Source organism: Anser anser (assembly GCF_964211835.1).
Source record: "Anser anser genome assembly, chromosome: 3".
Lineage (NCBI taxonomy): Eukaryota > Metazoa > Chordata > Aves > Anseriformes > Anatidae > Anser > Anser anser.
Window position 1 is genome coordinate 25,665,774 of NC_139722.1, and position 18,845 is coordinate 25,684,618.

The window sequence follows — 18,845 nt, forward strand, 5'->3', positions numbered from 1 at the left end:
AACTGAACAGGGGACACAGCACTTGAGCGTAGTGCTGAGCACTCTTTAGCTGAGCTCTCTTCTTCCATAGGTCTGTCTGTTGATCTGAGATAGGAGAAATGAGAAAGATCATTTATCTTTTCATTTTCTGTCTCAGGAGAGTATTACATTAATTTATTTAGCTCAAAAAAAAATAATTCGTTTTCTTTTTTTTTCCTTTTTTTTTTTTTTTTTTCCTTTTGAACTACAACTACTTCAAAGCCAACAGGTTTGTCTAGAGCTAGAGGGGAGGGAAGAAATGTGTTTGGAAAGAAAGTACTCTTCATTGTACTCTTCATTTTTTCCTACTGAACTCTCTAATAGAAGACATCACAAACGTGCTTCTGTGCAGGATCATTTATGTATGGTACATAGATGTATTTTGCCAGTAGCAGTTATACTCAGCAAAATTAAACTCATAAATAATTACTCAAGTGTATGTGTATTTTTTTTTTCCTTAAAAGATTCTACCATTTTCCTCCCAGCACACATATGTCTCCTGTAATTGCAGCCCAAATAAGTACCTCACTGGATACATATTATTGCCACAGAATACGTATAGGAACGTTTTTTTTTTCCTTTGTTCTTATCATATTTTTTTTGCAAATAACTGACAAATATGAAACTTCATAAAAACATAAGTGTTAAACAAAAAAATCCACAAACCCTGCTGATCCGTCTCCTGTAGTCCAGCTGCATGTATCAGCAGGCTTCCAGAGCAATTTTTGGTCTCAGTATGGAGTCTATTTGAAAATTGATTCAAAGAAAAAATGGGTGATGGCAGTGAGAGTGTGCCTCACCAACTCTGGGACAAGATGAAAAGGGCACTGAGCACTGAAGTGAAGTTTGGCTTTTGTGGGTGCTTTGTGAGTTTCCTGATAAAAGAGGGGTTGGCAAACTGTTTCCCACTGTTCTCACACTTGCTCCAAGTGTGGGCATTGGAAAGCTGGAGGTATATCCAAGCACAAGAAGAGTGACTTTTGCTTTGGAGAGATTGTGGCAGCTGCATTAAGTGGTTGCATAGACTAGTCATGTTTTATATGGTACCACAAGTGTGTTGTGAATATTTTCCTTTATATGATTCTCTTTTCAAGCTAAAATCCATAAATGTCAAGCACCATTTTTGTTGCCATGTATTATCAATATCCTCTTTAAACAGGAGGTGCTTTTTAAAGAAGACAGCTACTGAAAGAAACAAACAGGCCTCCTGTGTGCTTGGACCCCTGCCCTGCCCACCTGCTTCCAGCTGGTGGCTGTCTTCCAGTGGTGCATGGCAGGCAGACACCCGGCACCTTTGTCGTCCAGCACATTCACTGTGTGACATTCACTGTAGAAGAGGTGGGGTGTTATTGAAGGAGAAGACAATGTAAACATTACAAACCCCAAAGTTATATTAAATTAATGGTATTTTCTGATCTTCAAAGCAGGGAGGAGTCACCTAGCTTGAATACACTCTCTCTGAAAAAAACCAACCACAAATTCAAGATCAGAAGATGGTAACCCAAAGAACCCTACTATAATTTCTTCTTTTTCCATGATTGCTTATTAAAAAACAAAACAGAACAAAACAAAACTCAGTGTAACAGTGAAATCTTTTGAATTGCAGGCATTAGAAGAGCCAACCAAGACTGCTAGTGTGACTGAAGGCACTGCTTTGGACACCCGTTCAGAGGTAGTGCTGTTTTATCTCTCAAATCTGTATTTGAAAACAAAAGCTTTGTTTTCTGTTAACTGAGTGATGTGTCCTCCTTTTTCAGATGTGCTCCCCTGCCCAGCTCAGACAACAAACAGAAGAGCTATGTGCTGTCATTGATCAAGTCCTGCAGGACCCATTGACCATGGTAATCCATCAGTATGTAGGACTGACTTTCTCCTCTTCCTTTATTTTTGTCTCATCATTAATAAATTTATTCTCTGTTAAAAATAATTTTCCAGCGCCGATGTGAATCTTCTCCAAGTTTCCTGCAGATGAACACAGAATCAGATGGTGGCAAGGTAGGTGAATAAGCCCCCACACACACCAAAAGCTCTTTCCAGGTAGACATCAAGGAAAATAAAAGCACAACTACAAAGCCTTCAGCAACAGAAAGTTGCAGTTAAGAGATCCAACATCAGTAAAGCGTCTGGGTGATTTAAAAGATTTGGAAGGATAAAACTTTAGCCTTGGAGTTACTGCAGTTTCTACTGCAAGATGTTTTCCTGAAGTCAGGAGTCATACTGACTTGAGAGAACAGCATGGGGCTGTGACAAGGGAGGTTCAGGCTGGATATTAGGAGAAGGTTTTTCACTGAGAGGGTGGTTGGGCACGGGCACCCCAAGGAAGTGAAATAGAATATATTGTGAAATAGAAGCTGTCTATTAGTTTTGCAGACACTGGATCCACAAGGAAGAAAGCCTTCATACCTTGCCTTCCATATTACAGAGTCTGTGGCCATCTCCCAGATTTTGTCCTACCTATTGGTCCTTATGACAAAGGAGCCCATATTTCAATGGTTTCAATGACTGAAAACATCTCCGTTTTTTTTAATTTTAATTTTAATTTTAATTTTTATTTATTTTTATTTGATTTTTTTTTATTCAGTATTGGTTTTCAAATAATGGGATAGCTAAATGAGTATGTAGAATTGCTCTTAAGTCCTTATTTCCTTTTAACTCTTGCCCCTTGTGGGAGTTGGATATCTTCTATGTCCACTTAACATGGATAGCTCTGAAACACGTAGTGAGAGGCAGGTACAGCTTTCTATACTGGTGTTAAACTTCACTAAGTTATATTGGTCTGTCTTCTGGATTCAAATGGATGACTAACAATAGGAGGAGTGTCCTGTACTCCGTTTGCCCCAGGTAAATTTAATTTGGTCTTGGCAGCTATAGGAGGCAGATACAGAAAGTGGCAGAAATGTCAGGAAAAAAAAAAAGAAAAAAAAAAAGGAGAAAAGGAGAAAAGGAGAAAAGGAATTTTTGGCAGGAAAACTTATAAAAAAAATCAATGAATTCAAACTAACCTTCATGATGTCCAGTCTACCATGCAAATATAGGGCACAGAACCAGCATTCCTGAGTAGGTGTATTCAATATACACTTCAAACTTCATTTTCATTTTTGAAATTCTGTCAAACCGCATGCAGTGGTGAATCAGGCTTTAGGCAGCTGAAAGGAGGAAATAGGACAGCAGCTGAAAAAGCAGGCAGAGACTGGTATTGAGGAAATATTTTCTAATACTTGCACTGAATCCTGTGTGGTTGAAACAATGCTACTAAGTTGGACTTCTGAACTATAGAATCCAAAACCTACTTCCTTGGGCAACTGAGAATCGATTTTTGACCAAAGAGAAGATATCAGTAATCAGCAAGAAAACCAAATAAAGAGAGCAGAAGGTGAGCTTGACAGGATGCAGCATAGGAAGCAAGAGAAATGTGATATGAATCTCAGTTTAAATTTAAGCAAAGTGCTTGAATTGAGGGTGAAAGAGAGTCCTAAGAACCAAAAAAGAGTATTTGTTTAAAGTAAATGCCTTAGAAATAATATGGGTTAGTCAGATGAAGGAAAATAAGAACATGGAAAGAGGCAGTTTCAGGTTATAATTGCGAGCAAATATAAGTTAAATTCCACAGTGCGACCACATCTGTGGTTGTTTACTAATAAACATTTTATTATGAGAGTTCTCAGAGATAATTTAAAGACCAACTACAACGGAGTGTGATTGATGTCTTTGAGTAAAAATGAAATAATATTTTAAAAAATAAACACCTCAAGTGAAACTTTAATATACCTTATTTTCATGTGTCTCATGAACCTTTTTAGAAAATTGAAGTTTTCTTGAATTTAAGCAATAAACAATGTCTCAGTGATGAAAATCTCTCTGAGTTGGTCCTCCACTTTTTGCTGTTGAGATATCTGTTTATTTTGTATAAGGTGTCATCAACACTGCAGAGAGCAGCTGGACGTGAAACCAGATATGTAAGTACGTTTATAATTACTCTATATTTGGCATGCAGAAATGTCTAATTTTGTAGGTTTTGAAGGTCATGTTGCTGCCATACCTGATTTGTTGGCATGTAGCAGACATAGGCATACTTGTGATGTGAGGTGCTGTCCCTAGTAAAAAAGAGTATGTTAGGGCAACTGCAATTCATAGAATCATAGAATGGTTTGGATTGGAAGGGAACTTAAATACCACCTGATTCCAACCTCCCTGTCATGGGCAGGGACACCTCCCACTAGACCAGGTTGCTCAAAGTCACTTCCAAGCTGGCCTTAAACACTTCCAAGGATGGGGCATCCACAGCTTCTCAGGGCAACCTGTTCCCATGCCTTACCACCCTCATAGTTAAGAATTTCTTCCTTATATCTAATCTAAACCTACCATCTCTTAGTTTAAAGCCATTCCCCCTTGTTCTATCACTCCACTCCCTGACAAAGAGTCCCTCCACAGCTTTCCCGTAGGACCCTTTTAGGTATTAGAAAGTTGCTGAGATATCTTACCTCTGCTCCAAATCTATCATGGCTGGAATCTCTTTAGTGCACTGTCTATTCATAATGCTACCTATGAGAATATGATCTTAAAGTTGATTTATTTATACAATTCTTTGTTGCTGATTGTTTCAAGTGTGGGGCAAGAGCTCAGATATTTGGCAAGGCTATTACAAGTGCTGAAGGACATACTTATTTGAACTGTAGGGAACTTACTTTTGAAGAAGTGTTTTGGCTCTTGCCTATCCATCAGAATTTGGGGATGATCCAAATTTTTCCTTCCAAGGTGTAGAGGTGGCTGAAAACCCACTGTTTAGTTTTAGAAGAAGAACAGAAGCTGTTTTCTGATGTATACTCACATTCCAACATAAAAATAAAATCTCTATATTGAATCATCATTTCAATTAGTGAAATATTAAACCCAATTAACATTCTAATTCTCACTAGCACAGTTAATGCAGGTTCCATATTATACTTACAGCTCATCTAGTCACATGGTAAGACATCTCTGCTTACTATTCATCATTCAGACTTTCTATTGAACCTCAGATCAAAGCAGTGCTAGCAAAAGCAATGGAAGCCTTCCAGTTTTATGCCAGCACAATGCTTGACTGATCAATTCAATTTTGCTTCTTGAATGTGGTGGTATGCATATTTTATTGCATACTGTGATTTTTACTTGACAGATTGTGCTGGCTCATACTAATTATAAAGGATATTGGAAGAGTGCTTTTTAATGAAATAAAAGATGTAGTCTGTGAGAACAGAATAGATATTACTACCACTCCAGCACAGATCTTCAGCACCCAAAACTCTGCCTGACATACACCTTCCAATACATTTAGGCATCCAATTTATACACCTAAAGATACAGTTAGGTTTTCTTCACTGACATAGAAAATCACACTATAAAACTCTTTCTTCCCAGTCTCCTCTGGAACATTCTAGATAATTGAAGCAAATCAGTATTTAAAAATGCATTTGGGAACAATGCAGACACTTATGGGTATGCTAACCTTTCTTATACATTGTACAAATGTGTTCACTTTTTTTGTGCCTGATAACAGATCAGATGACTGTGCTAACAGACCATGTTCTCCACGGTGCACTGTAGGGGCTGAGCTTGGTGGGTCCAGGCTCTTCTGGACTCCACAGTCATTGCGTGCTGCAGCAGTCACACGAGGGATGGGCCATGTATCCCCACCAGACCCTCTACATTGCAGCTCTTCCCCAGTCTCTTGCTCTGCCTCCTTGGTAGGACATACAGAGGCTATATCTGTCCCAACACATAAACCAGGTGGGGGCTTGTCCTTTGGCCTTCAGGGTGAGGGTGCAATGAAATGTTCTTTCATAGAGTTGTCTTCTTCTTTTCCCCATCCACTTCCCTCCCCTCAAAGTGAGACCCCACCCCTACACAAGGACAAGGGTGGCCTCATCCCTTCAACCCATGGCAGAAGCATGCTCTGTGCTACCATCCAGATCATGGAGGACAACAGTCCAGAAGAGTGGTAGTTGGAATGGGCCAGAGTGGTAGTTTTTCTGGACCAAAGCATGCAAGTGAGTGTGCTGACTGGTCCCTGAGCCAGTGTGTTTGCTGACTTTCATTGACTAGAGGAGAACTTTTGGCTCAGGGACCAACATTTTTTAGTAGTAGGTACAAGATGCTTGTTTTGAAACAAAATGCTTATTTTGAGGCAACCAATCAGTGTCTCTGATTGGTAGAAATCAGGAACTGAGTATAGTACGGGAAATAGTTATCATAATGTCAAACTGGGAGTTCCCCCCCTAGGAGGCTCCCACTGCCACGTTGTGTCATGTGAGCTGTCTTGGAGTAATGATCTTCAGCCAGCCTTTTATTAGCAAACCTTTTTTTTATTTTTTTAGAAGTAGGCTTTTTGCTTGTGCAAATTAATTAAATTTACTAGAAAAATAATATGGCAATTTAGCAATACAATTTTCTTAATCTTTTTGTACACATGATGTTGGATGTTGCTTTAAGGGTGATTTTAGCTGAAAGAAAAACTTCAGTTTGTTTATGATTCAGGGACAGGAATACCTGACATCATGCTAAAGTTTAATTTATAAACACACACACACGTGTATGTATATGCACCTTGCAGTATTTCTATCAGTTATATGGTTTAGTAGACTACACAAAAATGTTGAAATATCCTGCCTTTTCACAATTAAAATGTCTTAAATTTGCCTTGACCACAGTTACTCTTTGTCTACACACACCCACTTCAGAACATTTTAAGGATGTAAATGGCAGTACAAATAGCAAGGAAGTGTGTAAAAAGATCTGCCATCAGTGAAATTACAGCAGTTTGTACCAGCTGACAATGTACTGTAGTTTTAGTTTAACAGCTTTTTAAACTGTATGGTCTTTGACATGATCCCATTCACCATTTTATACTAGTGCACCTCTGTTGGCTTTTGGGGTGATATTGCTGATTGCTGTGATATAAACATAATCATCTTCTAAATAAAGGACTTTTATGGGTATTGAGTGCCCTGATAGATCTACTTAGTCATTTTGTTTCCATGTAATTACTGTCACCAAGAAAAGCTTTCATAACTTTAATTTCAAGTTCTAGAAAATTTATCATTTTGTCATGTGGCCTCTCTTACAATTATTTTTAAAATAACTTTTGGTGATTAACTGGAGTAATCACTGTACATATTGTTTATGTTTTTGCTATTCTTTACAGTTCTGTTCTAAAGAAATCTTTTTAAAGTGTCATGGACATGCAACATAGAGAAGTGAAAAAATGAGAGTACACAAAGCAGCTAAAAGTGCACACACATGCAGAAATGAGTAGTGTTTATCTGTAATCTGCTATGTTTATACACATTTCAGGCAACCTCTCTGAAATGACAGGAAAGGGACCTGGTGGTATTTGTTGATAGCTGGTTGAATATGAGCCAGCAGTGTGCTCAGGTGGCCAAGAAGGCCAACAGCACCCTGGCTGGTATCAGAAGAACTGTGGCCAGCAGGACTAGGGATGTTATCATTCCCCTGTACTCAGCTCTGGTGAGGCCGCAGCTCGAGTACTGTGTTCAGTTTTGGGCCCCTCACTACAAGAAGGACATTGAGGTGCTCGAGCGCGTCCAGAGAAGGGCAACGAAGCTGGTGAAGTGTCTAGAGAACAAGTCTTACGAGGAATGGCTGAGGGAACTGTGGTTGTTTAGCCTGGAGAAAAAAAGGCTCAACAGAGACTTTATTGCTCTCTACAACTACCTCAAAAGAGGCAAAAGAGGTTGTAGCGAGGTAGAGGGTTGATCTTTTCTCCCAAGCAACAAGAAATAGGACAAGAGGAAATGGCCTCAATTTGCACCAGGGGAGGTTTATATTGGATATTAGGAAAAATTTCTTCACTGAAAGAGTTGTGATGCATTGGAACAGGCTGCCCAGGGAAAGTGGTTGAGTCACCATCCCTGAAGGTATTCAACAGATGTGTAGATATGGTGCTTAGGGACATGGTTTAGTGGTAGACTTGGCACTATGTGGTTAATGGTTGGACTTGATGATCTTAGAGGTCTTTTCCAACCTAAATGATTCTATGATTCTATGATATTTACTCTTAATTTGTACCACTGGAGATGACATAATTTAATTCCAGACTCTTGTATTTGTAGCTTCTTCTGCAGTGCTTTGATGTTTTTAAGCTTACAGTGAAATTGGTTATCACACTTGGTTAATGGCATGAAAGAGTGACCATAGTATGTAAGCAGCCTCTAGAGCAAACTCTAGTTTACTCTGTCCTTGACAGAATATGTATTTCATATAGATTTAATATTAAATCACAGCTGTCCTTGTGTAGGTGTGAAGCTTGCCAACACTAGTGGCTGTGTTCAGAGGTGTGAGTGCTTTGAGGTCAGAGCGTGGTCCTCCACTGTGACTTTTGGTGACATCATTCTCACTATTGACACAGAACTGGAACCAGCAGGTCCAGGGAGTGATTAAACTTCTGTTTAGCACTTCAGAGACCACATCTAGAGTTCTGTGGCCAAATCTCTGCAAGGTCTTTGTCATGGGTGGACAAAGGAAGACCATGTTCTTCCCTCTCCAAAACGTGCTCAATTTGCTTTTCTGCTTTAAACTGTGAGAAGATATAGTTGAGTCCAACTGAGATCCTTCTATGGAGGATCCAGGCTGTGAAGGCACAGACTATAGTAGTGCTATACTACAGTACACTTTTTTGCACCTTCATTGAGGAGCATTCACCTTTCAGAGTTCAAATCAATCTTAATCACTCCTACATTAAGGAAGGGTATACCATCTATACAGAAGCATTTTCTAATCCATTAGAACCCCCTACAGAGCTTGGAGAAGATGATCAGTGCACTAGAAATCCTGAATCTTAACATAGTGAGGGCAAATGAGTGTGTGGCACACGGCTATTTCACAAACACACATAAATACTTTGCATTTAGCACATTGAGCCATGATTTTGAAAACAGGGCTTCTGCTCTTCAGAGTATACTTGGAAAAAATGTGATGCTGGAGAGTAGGATTGTTCTGCTTTTCATGCTGTGAAGTCAGAAGGATGAGAAGGTTGAATTTAGATCCCCATACAACTAGTAGTGTTAATAACATTGATGCTGCAAAGTAACAAACTGACAGGTTCAGAAATGTCAGGGTTTACTTTTCAGAATTAAATCAAGCAAATTTTTTTTTTCCACTTGGGAAAAAGTATCCCTAAGACTTTAGCAACAGACATTCATACTTGACTATACCTTGAGATAAACTGGGAAGGACAATATTTTAACTTCTCTTAATAATTGCATTTCACTGTGTGACTGTTAAAAGCTTCTGTGCCTAAGCATACTGCTATCTATATGTTTTTCCTCCTTTTAGAAAGGCCTCAGAAAAATGCAAGTAAAATGACAACTGCAAATGCATTACTTTTGCTAAACATTCAAGAACCATCAACAGTGAAATTGTGAATCATCAACAGTGAAAAAACTTATCTTTCTAGATTTTTCTTCCTATAATGACTATTATATTGTAGTTAATACTGAATACCTTTACATTTTTTGCAGGCCAACCTTTACAAATCAACACCTATGGTGGCAGAGAGTCAGATGGTATGTATTGCACAGCTCTGCTATGCTGTTTATCAACAATTGCACAAGCACAAAATCCAGTCATTATTATTTGCTTGCTTAGTCCTTTGAAGGAAACTAAAGTCAATATCTTCCTACAAAGTTGTATTGCTTTCTACAGAAATTCATTGCTTTCTTCTGTACCAAACACATATCTATTTTAAGTAAATGTAAATCCTGACATTATGCAAATGTATGGGCCAAATGACAAACCAGAGAGTCTTGCTGAGTCATGAGATGTATGACAACTATACAATCTACTGCTGTTTGTTGAACACTGTTAATACTCCAGTTTTACAATTTTGTTTATATGCAACAAAGTTTTGGCATCTATATTTTTCTTACACACTGATATAAATCAAATCTGGTTTAACTTGTTGTCAGCAAGAATAAAATCATAGAATCACAGAATGCTTTGGGTTGGAAGGGACCTTTAATGTCATCTGGTTCCAACACCCCTGCCATGGGCAGGGACACCTCCCACCAGAACAGGTTGCTCAAAGCCCCATCCATCCTGGCCTTGAGCACTTCCAGGGATGGGACATCCACAGCTGTTACCCCTTGTCCTATCACTACAATCCCTAATAAAGTGTCCCTTTTCAGATTTAAATAAAGAAAAAGAGATTTTACATCAGATGTTCATTTTAGCTCTGATTACATTTCAGTCCTGTTGGAACCAAACTTTCTGAAGAAGCGAGAGAGGTCCTAGAGCCTGTCCTAGTGAAAGTGGCCACTAATGAATACTTAGGGAAAAAATGAGTTGTGAATGAGAAAATTTTCCTATTGTATTTCATTTAATGGAATTTTAGGGACTTCCTGAATCAATTTCTTCTGTTTAGTAAGCATTTACCAATGCTTCTTTCATGGTCTTTTTCTAGTTACTTTTTTTTTGTTGTTGTTATATTTAGGTCTCTACAACATTTTATAGCAAAGCTTTACTTTTTAATTATGCACTGTGTGAAATAGTACTTTATTTCTTTTAAAGCTAGTGCTTGATGTCAGTTCTTGCACTGAAACAGAAAATAATTGTATTTCTTTACTTTCCAAATATTATTTATGATTTTCTAGATTTAACTTAACTACACTGTCACTTATTTTCCATACAGAAAACTCAAAATTGCTTAATCACTCTTTGAGAATTATTGATGTTGTCCATCCAGATGATCCTTGGTGCTCTTTTCCATAACTTTTTCATTTTTTTCTTTAATTGGGAGACTAAAACCATAAACTGCTCTTGTCTAGCTCTGAACACTGCATTTCCTATTTACACAAGAATGTGATAAGTTTCATTGTTGTTATTTCTATTCCTTTCCTAATGACTCCTAGTAATTTATTTAGTTCTTCTTACTTGTATTGAGCCATAAGACAATGTTTGCATAGAACTGTATACAATAAATCCAAGATATATTTTCTGAGTAGAAGGAGGTAGTTTCTGAGCTTACTAGTTTATGTGTAAATTTAGGATATAGTTTATTTTTCTCCTATGAATCAATGTTGAATTCAGTTAAGTTTCACCCATCTTTTTATCATTTAGTCATTCAGTATTGTAAGACCTATCTGCAACTCTTTGCACTGCAATTTTGTTTTTACCTCCATGAGTGATTCAGTATTATCAGCAAACATTGTCACCTTACTAGCCACTCTTTTCTGGCTGATCTGTATTTATAATTCAAAGCCCAGCCCACGAGCCAGCTCACGTATCCAAGGAGCTCCATTTGTGACTTCTCTTCACTGTTAAATTTAAACATTCATTCAAACATACTGATTCGTATCCTCTAATTGGTCCATGGGATATATTCTCTTTTACTCCACATCAGTTTCATTTCCTAAGTGTCTTGCTGAAAGAATCCATGGCTGAAACTCCACTAAACATTATGTTCTGCGAAGGGCCTTCATGGAGGGTACAATATGACTGATTATGGGACAGCTCTAGATTGAGAATCTTTCCTCTTGGCCCTGTGCATTTTGATAATAATGCCACAGCCATAGGATGATAGTTCTTCACTACAAAAACAGTAATGATTTTTTTTTTTAATTTTACCATTTTTCAGTGCTGTTGTAGGATGGCCAACACCTTCCTTCACAAAACTAAGTTTTAGCTTGATTCTCAGCAGGGTCAATTGCAACCCCCTACCAAAAGAAGAGTTCAAGCTTTTACTTACGGAACAATGATTTTGTCCAGCTTGCCAGGTAGCTAATAAAGCATTTCAAATTCTGGTTGCTGGCTGATATCTTCCACTCTTTCGGTTGAGTCAGACATAAACATATGACTCACTCAGCACTTGAGTGCACAATGATGTTTAGAAAATGCTTCCTTAAAAGCATTTCTACAGCGTGCTTTTGGAAGAGGTTTCCTACATAAGGAGAGTAGCTTGTCCTTGATGATTGCAGGTACCTCAGTGGGCTTTTAATTGCATGGTTACATGGTACGGAGGAGTGCTAGAAGGCCGCAAGCCTGCATAATGATGACTTGTAACAACTGTTGCTTCCAATTTATATTTGTTTACTTTTGCATTGAAACCCAGGAGTCTTCCACTTTTGCAAACTCTTCTCAGAAATCTTGGAGAGGACAAATATCAAATGGAGTTTATTGCGAATCCTACAAAGAAATAGTCATGATCTTAATGTTCATAAGTTGTTGATAAGACATTTTCTCCAGTTCATACTAGAGAGGATTTTAAGTACTCCTCTCTTACTTTTGAGGAATGAGGCATGGAACCAGAACCCTGATACAATGGAAAACCTTAAGCCAGAAAAGGGTTCAGAGGGTTTGATTGTTTACATCAGAGCCCCAGGCTAGGAAGATGATAGTAGCCGTGTTTTGAGTTGGGTGCTGAGTTTGGACAATTTCTGTCAAGGAGATCAGAACTGATCTCCTGACCATAAAGGATTGTTTAAAAAAACAAACAAACAAACAAACAAACAAAAACAACAAACTAATGTCACCTCATGGCTTATTTTTTGTTTTCAGTCAAATACGTTTCTTTCTATTTGATGATTTGAAAGGGCTCCAAACTGTGGTAAGGAGGGAGGTGACATAATACAAAACTAAGGGAAGCTTATTTTCTGCCTGGGCCTCACTGTTCCCAGACATTGTGTTCTTCCCTGCCTCTGTCTTCTCCCGCTCAGCCTCTAGCACTGCTCTGCATTTCTTTCCCAGGGCAGGGGCATAAGCACAAGATGTGGGGACATTCCCTGTCTCTTGCACCCTCTGTCTCCCATGGTCACCCCTCTTGCTCTATTCTTTCTGGATGCCTGCAGATTTTATTTCGAGGTTATCCATACCTCAGTTTGCATGATACACCCAGGAATATCAGCTGCCTCGTTTTAAGCTTAATTTCATAGCTCTTTTCAAAACACTTCAGTTGCATCAGCTTTACATTTTCCACTATATTTTCAGGTTCACTTCTGCTGCTGGGCTTGTGCTAATAACATTCACACCAGCACAGCAAGGAGTCACCTTTCTCTAGCTCTTCCCAGGCTGCTTTTTCTTCCAGTGGCTTGTTGTGTAGTTCTGGTGAGAAAATAGTGCTGGACTGTGGCCGGAGCAGAGAGCTGATCCAACCAAACACCCGGCTAGCAAAGAAAAAGGTTTCCATCCAGATGGTTGTGCATAAGCCCTACTGCCAGCTTAAGCGATGAGGCAGGAATATATGGCTGGGTTGCTTAATGCTGAATAAAGTCATTTTTTGTCCCACTCCCTTCGTATAAACTGAGATGTGATGTGTGTAAGCTCATTTGTCCTATGCCTAAATTGTTCTGTAGGCATCTCTTTTTTTCCCAGACATGCTGCTTAGGTGTATTGCCCTTGAAAACAGGCAGCAAGGTGTTACTAAATGTACACTGGCTAATCTCATAAATAAATCTAATAGTGACTGAAGCTTCTTCTCTGCATCTTTATATATTGCTGGGTGCTGAGGATGGGGGGCTGCAACAATGCCTATATCTCAGTCCCCGCTGGGCAAGCAGCCTTTCTGGGCTGCAACTACAGAAGAAGCTCAGCAGCAGTCCTGTTATCTACATCAGTAGTGCCAGTCCCTGTTTTCTATGAGGTAGTCATAGCAGAGAAGAATATAATTGAGTTATTTGGAAGTTTAAATTCAATTACAGAGCCTCACAGTACTTCAGTATGTACCAAATACCAGAGAGAATGCACATTTTTTCTCCTTTTCTTTGCTTACTGAATAAGTTCTATTTTAAAATTATTCCCTAGCCTCTGTTTATGCCATAATCCATCACGTCAGACTTTAAGAATTCTGTAAATCACAGATATACTAAATTGACAAGTTAATTGTCAGTTTTTTGGTTAGCTAACCTAGAATGGTTAACCAAGAATTCTTTTCTTGACTAAATAATCAGATTTGTCTGAAATGAGGTGTGTCACACATCCATACTGATTAAATTCTCTTAGCTTGTACCTTTCCAAGTGAACTCTTAAAGATACTGTGAAAATGCAGTGTACAATCACTGGTATTTTCCCCCAGAAATACTTTCCCCTGAAATATTGCTACCTGAGTGTATGTTAACATCATCACACATTACCCTTCCTTGCTTTGCAGTTACCATTTTGAAGAGCCCAGATAGGAATTTGCAGCGTGAAAGCAGGTGTGTGGCTGTGCATAAACTGTGACTTGATGAACTTATCAAGATGCAGCTGCACAACTAGCCAAAACAGCCAGCAAAAACTACAGACAATAGTTTGACAGCCCAGCATCTATTTTTGTGGCAGTGACAAACAGATGTCAGTGATGAGGTTCTGTGCATAAAAGCAACTTTTGCCATTTTTGTCCGTGGTCTGTATTTAAAGTAGGACAGGTAGTATGAAACCTGAATAATTCTGGTGATGAAATATGTTATTAATAAAATTTTTAAAAAATCTAGTCAGTACAGACTTGTCAGTGCATACTAGTACATACTAGTACATACTAGTCAGTACAGCCTCAGTGGAATTAACTTGTATAACAAATATTCCATAAAATATAAAGTATTTTATTTTATTATTTTTTTCCATCCCTTTGTCAAGACAAAACCCGGTGTCATTCGTCCTGTGCTGGTGAAAGCGAAGAGTGCACAGCAAAAGGAGGAGCCCTATCAACCCAACCCTTTTAAAAGGTACCTTGAGGAAATCAGTGATCAAGATATTGAGCAGGTAAGTAATTCTCACTCTGAAGGATTTTGTAGTCTTAGCTGTTTTCTGCAAACATGATGGAATGGACTCAGATCCTTGTTTCATCCCGGTCTCTCATTTTTCAAGGTTAATTGTGAAGAAAATACACAGCAGATGCTTCACTGAAAGGTGCCTGGCTCCTGGAGGAATATCTCCAGGCTGGACAGGGGCATCTAGGCTTTCAACAGGGACATCTTTTTAGTGATCTAAGAAAACATAAGTTGAGGAGGGTGCCTTTTAATGATATCCATAGGGAAGGCTGAACAAAATAAAGCAGAAATTCTGTGCAAGCCTGTAAAGTAGGTGTCTGGATTGGATCTATAAGAAAGTGCTTGTTTCATTTGGGGTCTAGACCTGAATCCTCTCCAAAGTTAACTGAGGTCAGCAAGGACTGAGCAAGGTTCACTCTTTTCTCCCCAAGGGAGACTACTGAGGAGCTCCAGTGACTTCCCATATAATTCTTCAATGTGCAGGTCCCCCAGGTCTGTATTCAGGTCTCTCCACAGCTTTGGGAACTGCACATGAGCGGGCATTAAGGGGCCAGCCCATGGGTCAGCAGAAGTGTTTTCTTCTCCCACAACCTCTGCATAAAGCCATAAGATCCCTTTGCAAAAATGCATCTTGAACTTTACATACTTCTATGAGGCATTACCTCTGAGTAACCACAAATAAATGGTTCTGTTGGCCTTTTCTTCTGCACTGGTGTTTGTGTGCATTATTGTGAATTAAACCTTAACACAAATATAATTTGAATGTCTGTGTAGGAGCTTATTATTAAACTATCCAGTATGCTCTGAATTTTCTATCTGGAAAGTAGTAAAATGAAACCAATAGTCTTCTTTCCAGACACAATGTGAATAAAATACCTTACTTATTGAATTTTTCTTACTTCTATGCCTCTCCAGTCACCTTAGAGAGAGAATTTAGCAATGGCAGCCCTCTTTTTCTCATTTTGTTACTGAATTTTTTAAAGATTTTCATTTTAGTTCTTTCTATTCCTCCTCATAACTGACTTGCTGTAGGACAATCCTGACATTTCGTAGGAGTACTCCAGCATTATAAACAGGGGAAGATTAATCTGTAGCATCAGTGGGTTTCAGCAACATATATGAGTGGAATCAGAATGTTTCCTCTTCTATAAGTTTCTATAGAATGTAGAGCTTCTGTAAGATATAAAATCACACTTTTAACTACAGGTTGTGTTTGCAGCCAGAATAAGTTTTCAGTGGGAGATAAAACACTCAACATTTAAGGTTCGTTTGTAGTAATATTTGCACTTGTGGTGGCTTTGTGGTAAGAGCTCATTTGGAGTGCTGAAGATCTTTGTACATAATGCCAAAAGATTTCTAGTTACTCTTTAAATACCAAGTAATGTAAGTAGCAAGGTTTTTAATAACTGCACTATAATTAAAAAAAAACTTTTTTTTTTTTAAACATTGAATCTCATCAACTTATTTTGATTCCAACCATACAAATATCTTATTTACATGTCAAGACCTAAAGGCACAAGTCCTAATATTTGCAGAGAAGGAAGTCTCCCCAGATGGGACAAGCCCCCTGACAGCTCACTGCCCTTCAGAGAGGCAAATCTGCTCCTCCAGCTCCCTCCATGCTCCTGACAGAAAGGTTTCCTTCTTCTCAAATCCCTCACTTTGACTGGTCTGTGTCCTTAGGAGCTAAATTTAGGTGGACTTGTCAGTGCCAGGTTAATGGTTGGACCTGATGATTGTAGAGGTCTTTTCCAACCTAAATAATTCTATGATTCTAAGTCATCACTGTAACATGGTAGTAAACTAACACAGCAAACAAACAAACAAACAAACAAACCAAAACAAACCAAAACAAAAACCAACCCAAACCAAAGAGTGTTTTCTCTTGGCATGGTTGGTGAAGGGGTTGAGAAATTTTTCTGACCGGTTATATGAACAAGCGAGCTAGCTTGGGAAAGTGTCCTTCCAAGCTCAGGAAGGACGAGGGAGGCTTGGGAACAAGGCCACCCCTCTTGGGAGCAGAGAGCGGTCAGCCTGGCTCAGCCATTTCATGGACCTTTACCCACTATTCACTCTTAGGGGATGGCCACAGTCTTGAACACTTTTGCTTGTTTTAAATTTTTGCTTTCCATCCACATATGTTAATAAGTCCATGAATTAATGAATGCACCTAGAAGTCACACCTCAGCTGCTTCAGTTAAATAACAATTAGAAATGTGTCATTTGGGAATAATGTGCCTGGACAGAGAAGGAGGAGAGGTCAGGGCTAGGAAATAATTTCATTCTTTTTAGGCTGTAAACCTCTTGTTCGCACTCAGAGATTTTCATGCCATTTTTGCTTATTATAAAAGCAGAAGAAAAAAAATTAAACATTTACAATTTGTCTCTGAGCTTTTGAGGTTGGCAGTGAATATTTGACTTCAGAGATGACAGGTGAGTTCACAGTGAGATTCTCATGCTGGAACTTACTGAAAGCCTTCTGATGCCAAAAGCACTGTGCCATTCATCTGGGGTGAGAGAGAAGGAGAGAGGACCAGTTCTGCTAGAGAACTTCTGGCCTAGGACATCTCAGCAGCAGGCTGCTGCAAAAACAATCAGTTCAGATCTCCCTTCATCAGGGCTGGGCACTGATTCTGCAGGCTGTAGTTTCACTGATGAAAGAATGACACAATCACCAAACTTTGTATCTTTAGACAAAGACAGATCTGGTGTTATTGCTCTACTCAGATGCTTTCTGACATTTGGAGATAATCTTGGAGACCAATCAACTTATGTCATTTTGGGAAATGGTTTTTGGACACCAGGTATCCAGGCATGGCTAACCTGACTTGAAAGCAGACCTGTAAAGTCCTAGATCTGCAACTTTTCAGAGCTATTGTACATATTTATGGAAACCAATATTATCTATATATGATATTTTGCAGATCTTGAATTGCTAAGTGTGTATGGTATAAATTACTTAAGGAATATATTACTGAAGGACTGAGGATGTGATAAATGAATAAATGTGATAAACGAATACATGTGGTTGTTCAAGTCAAAATTATTTTATATATTTATATATCATAGAATCATAGAATCATTCAGGTTGAAAAAGACCTCTAAGACCATCAAGTCCAACCTTTAGTCAAGCACTGACAAGTTCACCACTAAACCGTACTACTAAGTTTAACATCTACAGGTTTCTTGAAGACCTCCAGGAATGGTGACTCAACCACTTCCCTGGGCAGCTTGTTCCAATGCTGCACAACAAGAAATTTTTCCTAATATTCAACCTAAACCTCCCCTGGCACAACTTGAAGCCATTTCTCCTCATCTTATCACTTGTTGCTTGGGAGAAGAGCCCTAGCCCCACCTCACTACAACTTCCTTTAAGGCAATTGTAGCGTGTGATAACATCTCCCCTGAGACTCCTTTTCTCCAGGTTAAACAACCACAGTTCCCTCAGCCACTCCTTGTAAGACTTGCTCTGTAGACCCTTCACCAGCTTTGTTGCCCTTCTTTGGACATGAAGAAATATATGTAAATAAATATTAAGACATCTTTGTTGTGAAAAAATTACAACTTAGGCCTTTATTCAGATGGATTCACTAACTTAACAGAAACTGATTTTGTTTGTGTGACAAAAGGTTATACGATTCTAGAGGTGGTCTAATATAATAATAATACAATGATAGCCAAATCTGGGGAAAAAACTACAGTGCTGAACATCACAGCATACAGTCATGATTTCAGCTCTTGCCTCTTAGAGCAGGTTTATGGTGCTGATGTAAGTTCCTTATGAGTGGAGAAGAATTTGGTGCCCACAGGAGAATGTTCATAAACTTTCAGCGTCTCTAAAGCTCTCCTGATGGTTTTTAGTGACAGGGCTGCTGCACTGCCTGTGAAACTGGGCTCAGTGCCAACACAACTGCTTGAAAATTGCAGTGTTTATCTCCAACCACAGGTTTGTTAGCTTATGAGGACACCCGACAATGTGCGCTTGCAGCCCAGAAAACCAACCGTATCCTGGGCTGCATCAAATGAAGTGTGGCCAGCAGGGTGAGGGAGGTGCTCTTGTAAGACTCCACCTGGAGTTCTGTGTTCAGCTCA

General features: G+C 38.9%; 1 protein-coding gene across 4 annotated transcripts in view; it reads left to right on the forward strand.

The window, feature by feature from the left end:
• Positions 1-18,845, forward strand: part of MLIP (muscular LMNA interacting protein) — a 113,877-nt gene that overhangs the window by 70,214 nt on the left and 24,818 nt on the right. For all 4 annotated transcript variants that reach the window (XM_083829219.1, XM_083829220.1, XM_083829221.1 and 1 more), the window contains 6 exons: positions 1,625-1,690; positions 1,776-1,859; positions 1,954-2,013; positions 3,930-3,974; positions 9,534-9,578; positions 14,620-14,745. In XM_083829219.1, coding sequence (XP_083685345.1) covers positions 1,625-1,690; positions 1,776-1,859; positions 1,954-2,013; positions 3,930-3,974; positions 9,534-9,578; positions 14,620-14,745 — 426 coding nt within the window. The remainder of the gene's footprint in view (positions 1-1,624; positions 1,691-1,775; positions 1,860-1,953; positions 2,014-3,929; positions 3,975-9,533; positions 9,579-14,619; positions 14,746-18,845) is intronic.